General features: G+C 46.2%; 1 protein-coding gene across 1 annotated transcript; it reads left to right on the top strand.

Annotated features, from left to right (window-relative positions):
- The first annotated feature begins 3,553 nt into the window (after window positions 1–3,553).
- On the top strand, window positions 3,554–7,341 carry LOC120673709 (plastidic ATP/ADP-transporter-like). Its single transcript, XM_039954683.1, has 5 exons — window positions 3,554–4,461; window positions 5,344–5,613; window positions 5,696–5,839; window positions 5,939–6,286; window positions 6,794–7,341. Exons 1-5 carry the CDS (start codon window positions 3,679–3,681, stop codon window positions 7,148–7,150), a joined length of 1,902 nt encoding a protein of 633 aa, XP_039810617.1. The 5' UTR covers window positions 3,554–3,678; the 3' UTR covers window positions 7,151–7,341.
- The last annotated feature ends 437 nt before the right edge of the window (window positions 7,342–7,778 follow it).

The raw sequence follows: 7,778 nt of genomic DNA, 5'->3' as shown, positions 1-7,778 counted from the left end.
CCTTGCGCATAGCACGTGTCTGCTCATATATATAAACAATAAAGTTGTCAAAATCCTTCGTGAGTGTGACAAGCATGAATTTTTTTTTAATAAATAAGCATGAGTGTTACCCTTTTTGTTACCCCCCCCAGCATGAGTGTTACCCTTTTTGTTACCCCCCCCCCCCCCCGAAGTTCAACCCTTTTTGTTACCCCCCCCCCCCCCCCCCCCGAAGTTCAACGCATTTTTCACTTGCTATCGAGCGGCCATCGAGCGGGCCAGCGGCGTGAGCGCGCACGGCCAGCAGAGCAAGCGCCTGCAACGGCGACACTGACGAGCACGGTGCCAATCGGCGAGCGTGCGCAGCAGGGCGGCAGCACCTCCGGCGAACGCAATCAGCGACTCCGGCAAGCGAACGCGGTGACTCCAGCGAGCGGCTTGCACGCGAGCGCGCGGGCAGCAGAGTGAGCACGCGCAGCAGCAGCGCGGGCGAGCACGGTGGCAGCCGGCGAGCGCGTGCAGTGGAGCCGCGGCGCCTTCGGCGAACACACGCGGCGGCTCCGGCGAGCAGCGGGCATGCGACCGCGTGGAGCAAGCAAGTGAGCGCGGTGGCGCGGAAGAGCATACGCGGCGCCAGCGAACGAGCGCGGCGGCTCCGGTGGGCTGCACGCGAGCGCACGGCGTGGCCGAGCATCGACAACGAGCTCTCGCTGTCCTTTATTTAATTCACTAGGATCGTGCCCGTGCGATGCTACGGGCAATTCAATGATAGATGGGAAAGAATATTAGATAATTTAGAAATAAGTAAATATTGAATAAACAATAAATTCATGGAATCTACGAGAAGAAAACCACCAGTAATTATCCCACAAAAAAGAAAAATCATATTTGGCGATAAAATCCCATAGCAGTAGTAAAAGATATCCCCATTTTACTCTTACCTACACTTGAATTGTGCTACCAGAAAAATGGTGCCAACTGAACTCCTTAATAGAAAAGAACATCATCTAAGGGACACTATTGGCAAAGCTCAGTCTGCAGGAGAACATACACGGTCCTTGAGGCATGCTCTTCTCAACCAACTTTGAGACTCCAAGAAATGTCTTATCACACCAAATTACCGACACATATGAAAACACATACAAAATCATTTAACTGTGAGTGAAGGAACAAGCTTGTAGCATTGTTCAGCAGCAACAACAAACCTCTTACTATTACTTTTTAGCAGTAATCCATTGAAACAAAAAGACTAAAGTGAGTAATATTGCAAGTAGCAGTAAAAATACTCAGGGAATATTTCTCGTAGTTGTTGGCTGCATTATCTTGCCATTCATTTTTCCATTTTTGTATTATGCAAATTGACTGGTTAAAAATATGGCTTCAGAAGCAGATTAATCAAGAATGATATGAACAAAAGATTTAGCTCATGATGCAAGCTGTATATCCTTGGAGGGATAGCATATTGGATATCGATTCTTAACCTTTATTTTAGTAACTAAACAAACAGTACTGCGAGATGCGTCGTCTCCAGGGTTAACAAAACCGGTGGGAACCGGTCCGGTTTGACCGGGTTACCGGTCAAACCGGTCCGGCCTGGTTACGGTTTGGGCCGGTATCAAACCGGCCCCAATTCAAAATTCAAATTTGAATTCAAAAAGATAAAAATTCCCAAACCGGTCATACCGACCGGTAAACCGGTCTACCAGCCCCAATTCAAAATTCAAATTTGAATTCAAAAAAATAAAAAATTCCCAAACCGGTCATCCCGGCCGGTAAACCGGTCGGAACCGGTTGCACATGCGATTTTGAATTTGGATTTGAATTCAACCGGTTTCTACCAATTTTCGGTCAAACCGGTCCGGTAAACCGCTACCGGAGGGCGGCGGTTTGACCGGACCGGTCGGATTTGTAAACCCTGGTCGTCTCGTCCTTGATTTGTTATCAATCTCAAAGTTGCTAGTCAGACACGAATTCAGAAACATCATAGACTCATCTTAGCATTCAGTATGTGGTAGGCTAGAGTATCTAAAAACATCATAATAACAAACCATGTTATCAGCAGAGGGTGTTATAGTATGTTATCAGTTGCTCCTTCCCTCGCCGAAACATGGATGTCACTCAGTTATCTTCATATACAATTAAGTTTGTTACAAGTTGAAGTACTCTGCTGTACAGTCAAGTTTATTCCAATTTTAAAAACACAGCAGGTTGTCAGGTATAGTCTTCTGTAGCTGGATAATGTACATGGTTAGCTGAACAAAACACAGCAGGGTTTTAATTCATATGACTCGTGGCATCCACAAATATTTATAATTGACACACAATCTATTGAAGAAGATATCCATGAGCTAAAGATTGGTACACACAGCCCCCCCCCCCCCCCCCACACACACACACACAATTGAACTATATTATCGGTCAACACTGTCATGAGCATTACTGTACATACTGCAATAAAAAATGGTCCATAAGGCCATATAGAACTTACCGTGCTTGAACTGGGAGCCCAATTTGAAAATATCTCATGAACAATAATACTGTAATTTGTACTCCTGTATAGCTTCCTCTGTAGCCATACTGACATAGCACCAAGCTTATGCCAAGACATCTTGGCATATTGAGACCACAAATGGATACTTGTTAAACTATTACTGAACTAACTTTTCAAAATCAACAAGCTAAGGCAGAAGTCAACAGGAGTAGTATGATGCTAACAAGAGTAGTATGATTCTAACAAATGTTGATGCTGTATTCGAGAGGGAATCAGAATAAAGACAAACCTAGGATGATGAATGCATCATGTATCTTCCCCTGGTGTTAACTATTTCACTTTGCCATAGTTGCCGAGTACAATTGACCAATTGTAACAATTATGGACCAGTGTAAGCAAAATGGTAGCTCTTGAAATCTTCTGAAATTAAAATTCCATCTACATCAGTCAGTATCAGGTTAAGGTCCAATTTCAGCAAAACCATTAGATGCACTTGCGCAAATTGAATGCAAAAAAAAGGAGGTGATATAATCAGCACAGAGGAGTAAAAAAACTCATTTTGCTACAGCTGAAGGAATACAAAATATTAAAATAATCTACTGAATCAGCGGCTCATATAGATGGAAATGCAACATATGAAAAGAAATTAACCTATTGTTACCTCTTTTCTCAAGGTGCTTTGTGCTCCAATCCCAGGTTGCACATCCTCATTTCCTCCCAGATGGAAATGTATCTCTTTGGAATCCTTGTATGTCAACACAACATCCACTAAAAATCAAAACCTAGCAAAGCTTCAGCGTCGAAACCCAAACTTCAGCCGGGGGGGTGGGGGCACGGGCACACTGCAACACGGGACGAGGACGGACGAGCACACAGGGGCGGGCGTCGGGTGGGCGAGCCAGGCCGCCGCTGCCGGGTGCTGACTCGAACCCGCGTCGGGCGGCGGCCGGGCGCTGTCCCGTTCCGCCCACCAAACCCGCATCGACCGCCGGGATCGTTTCTGGCCCGCAGACCGACGGCCGATAGGAACGCCATGCGCGATCGTTTTTTAAGAATGCGCGCCGCTCCACCCCCCGTCCCCCGCCGCGCGTCGACCTACCCCACTCCGCTGCCCTGCTTTCCCCTCCGAATTCGCGTCTCGGGGTTCGGACCAGCCACCCGGCGGAGGCGGAGAGACCGGGCCGACCGCCGGCAGAGGCACGGCGTCCATGGAGTCGCGCGCCCTCCTCCACGCCAGGCCCGCCGCGCTCCCTGCCCGCGCCGGCCTGCGCCTCCCGCCCCCGCTCCCGCGCCCGCGCGCCGCCTCCCTCTCCGCCGCCGCGGCGAATACGCCCGCCGCCCTCCACTCCCCGCTCCTCGCGTCCAGGGGGCCCTTCCTCCCGCGCCGCGATGCGGTCCTGGGTCACGGGTTCCTGAAGAGGAGGGCCGGCGCGGGTAGCGGTGGCGTGCCGCAGGCTGCGGCCGCGACCGCGGCGGCCGTGCCGGCGCCGCAGCCGGAAGAGGCCGCCAAAAAGTTCCTCGGCATCGACGTGAAGACGCTCAAGAAGATCGTGCCGCTGGGCCTCATGTTCTTCTGCATCCTCTTCAACTACACCATCCTGCGGGACACCAAGGACGTGCTCGTGGTCACCGCCAAGGGGAGCAGCGCCGAGATCATCCCCTTCCTCAAGACCTGGGTCAACCTGCCCATGGCCATCGGCTTCATGCTGCTCTACACCAAGCTCTCCAACGTCCTCTCCAGGGAGGCGCTCTTCTACACCGTCATCTTCCCCTTCATCGCCTTCTTCGGCGCGTTCGCCTTCGTGCTCTACCCGCTCAGGGATGCCATCCACCCCACCGCGCTCGCAGACAAGCTTCTGGCCGCGCTCGGCCCGAGCTTCCTTGGCCCCGTGGCGATATTGAGGATCTGGAGCTTCTGCCTGTTCTATGTCATGGCCGAGCTCTGGGGCAGCGTCGTCATCTCGGTCCTCTTCTGGGGATTCGCCAATCAGGTAGGTAGTCTCAAGTTCGGATTACTGGGTCAATCTTGGAGTAGTTTGGTTATTGGAGTACAAAAGATACAAAGGGGGGAACTTGTCTCTGTCAGGATGGTTTAGGCAGCTAATGGTTTGATCTTGAGATAATATCTTTTCTCTGTCAGGATGGCTTAGGCAGATAATAGGTAGGCAATAAAACATTCGTTGGGTTTGAAATTGGTAGGCCCTTCATTGTGGCTTCGCGCGTTTTTAATGCAGAACTTTTAGGCTAAAAGTCTAGGTGCCTGTTGCTTTCTTTTATGAATACTTTCAGATCCATTATTGCTCGCTTCCTTGATCTAAATGATGTTTGAGCTATTGTCAATCTTCAATGGGTTGTGGATGTCTATTACATCGAACAACTTGGCTGGATATGATTCGTGCTTTACAACTCCTTTCTGAAGAAATATTTATTGGTGTACACTTTCGCGAATCTAATATGTCTTTGTCTTACGGCTACTTTTGTATCCATAAAGGAAAGGCCCGAACTGGCTATATTCATCCATTATTTATTTGATGCCATTTCTTTTTGACAAGGGGTACAACAAAGGTAGCCTCACTGTTACATCATGACACAGAGAAATGCATAGTGAAAAAGGCTTAAAAAACGATAATGAAGACAGAGACTAAGCTTGATTACATAAACAAGAAAAGAAACCAAATGATGGTGCCATTGAATGTGTTGTGCTTAATGTTGCCCATTAGAGAAGCACTAAACTGAAAAATCTACCTTTACTGGAGCTGTCTCAGTACAGCAGTCTGGTGTCTGAAATTTGGATATTCACGCTTGTTGAACTCCTCATCAAATGTTGGCCCTTTAGGCTCCAACTTGTTCTGATTTGTATGTTTTTTTTTCAGATTACCACAGTTGATGAAGCGAAAGAATTCTACCCTCTATTTGGTCTTGGGGCTAATATTGCCCTTATCTTCTCTGGGCGTACTGTGAAGTATTTCTCAAATTTGCGCAAGACATTAGGTCCTGGAATTGATGGTTGGGAGGTATCTTTGAAAGGAATGATGAGCATAGTTGTACTTCTTGGACTTGTCATAACTTCCATCTATTGGGGAGTGAACAAGTTTGTTTTGAATGATCCTTCACTTCCAAAGTCTGATCGTAAGAAGAAAAAGGTCAGTAGCTGCGGTTTATCATGCTTCTGTTTTTTTCTTTTTACTGTTACTCGAAGTAATCTAGTAACGATATATTGAACAGGAGAAGCCTAAGCTTGGCATGAAAGAGAGCCTGAAGGTTCTGCTCTCCTCGAGGTATGTGAGGGATCTAGCTACCTTAGTGGTTGCTTATGGCATTAGTATCAATCTTGTGGAAGTTACATGGAAATCAAAACTCAAGGCACAGGTAATCTTTCTCAACTATCTACTCATCTTTTCAGATTGTCTTGTTCCTATGGTGTTTTATATTGATTAATCAGTAACACTTTCCCTTTTCACCTGGCAGTTCCCCAGTCCAAATGAATACTCATCTTTCATGGGTGATTTCTCGACCGCAACTGGAATTGCAACTTTCACAATGATGCTGTTGGGCCGATTTATACTCCGAAAATTTGGCTGGGGCGTGGCTGCAATGATCACCCCCACAGTTCTGCTGCTGACTGGTGTTGGTTTCTTCTCTCTGATTTTGTTTGGACAGCCACTGACTCCTATGCTTGCCACGATGGGTATGACCCCCCTACTGGCAGCCGTTTATGTGGGTGCCATGCAGAATATATTTAGCAAGAGTGCAAAGTACAGTTTATTTGACCCATGCAAGGAAATGGCCTATATTCCTTTGGATGAAGATATGAAGGTTTGTTCATTGTTCCATGTCCAGTTTCTTGCTATTATTTGGTGTAAAGTACTTTTAACAAATTTTTGTATTCATTTTCTGATGTTTTGTTCTCTTGTTTATGGTTATTACATGTTAATTAAATTTGTTTAATCCTTTTTCAATTTGAAAATGAGGACCAGGCTTCCGTGGGCACCAACAAATTTAAATGATAAAATCTTTATACTGCCTGCCTAGTCATTAAGTTATGAATAGCTGTTTGTTAGTCTGTTTCAATTTTCTAATGATGCATATGGTCACATACACTTTATTAAACCCTGTTAAATCTCATATGTTACTGTAACTTCTTTTGTCCTGTAGCTGTAAAATGACATTAATTTTTCGCTTAACAAGGATCATGCCTTTTCTCCTTGATTTTCTATAATGTCTTGTCCTGAATCATGCATGGCTGGATCAATGATTCTTGATGGCCTACAGTCTGCACCATTTTTATACCATGCAAGCCAACTGAGTTCCCTCTGTCTGCAGGTTAAAGGAAAGGCAGCCATTGATGTTGTTTGCAACCCGCTGGGCAAGTCCGGTGGTGCACTGATCCAACAATTCATGATCCTGACATTCGGTTCCTTGGCAAACTCAACTCCGTACCTCGGCGGCATACTGATGGTCATTGTTCTCGCGTGGCTAGGTGCGGCAAGCTCATTGGACAAGCAATTTTCGAGCTTGGCTAAGGAAGACCTTAAGAAGGAGAAGGCTGCCCAAGGGAAAGTGGAACCCTCTCTGCTCAAGGCACCTGCGGAGGGCACTGACATACTGGTGGCGCAAACAAATGGATCTCTACAGGGCGAGACCGAGAGCTCGCCATCAAACTCCTCACCAATTCAATAGCTTCATTGTGATAAACCTTAGGTAGGAGTGATCACAGGGAGCTGAAATAAGGTAAATCAAATAATCCACGATTCTCAAGTTTGTAACAGTCAGCAGAAGCTGGCAGCAAAAGTTTTCTTTGTAACGTGATCAGATTTTGACAATTGGTGATGAATCCTTTCTGAAGATGCCGCCCTTTGTGCAAATGTTAACTGCATAAATTTCTTGTGGGTCGCAAAAGTTGTAGAACTCCCTTTCCAAATTTAGTGGGGAATCTTGGATCTTTTTTCTCCCTTTCCAAATTGCAGAACTCTCCAATTCCTAGACCTATGGAATAATTCTTTTAACTGGGCACTCCCTGACCATGTGGGAAACCTGTCTACAAAATTATTTGAGTTTCATGCAGGTTACAACAATTTAGTAGGTTAGCTTCCACTAATGCTGTCAAACTAAAGCAATCTTGTCAGGATAGATCTTTCTAGCAAACTATTCAAAGGGACAATCAGAGAATCGATCACGATGATCCAATTCTAAATGTTGCTTGATTTCTCTAGTAATCACATATTAGGTCCTATTCTGACACAAATTAGTATACTTATAAGCTTACAAATGCCGCTCCACCTTGGTAGTTTATCCTACTGAATATTAT

Source organism: Panicum virgatum, chromosome 5N (genome assembly GCF_016808335.1).
Source record: "Panicum virgatum strain AP13 chromosome 5N, P.virgatum_v5, whole genome shotgun sequence".
NCBI lineage: Eukaryota > Viridiplantae > Streptophyta > Magnoliopsida > Poales > Poaceae > Panicum > Panicum virgatum.
Note: the sequence above shows the minus strand (reverse complement) of the source record. Positions and strands in the feature narration are given on the sequence as shown.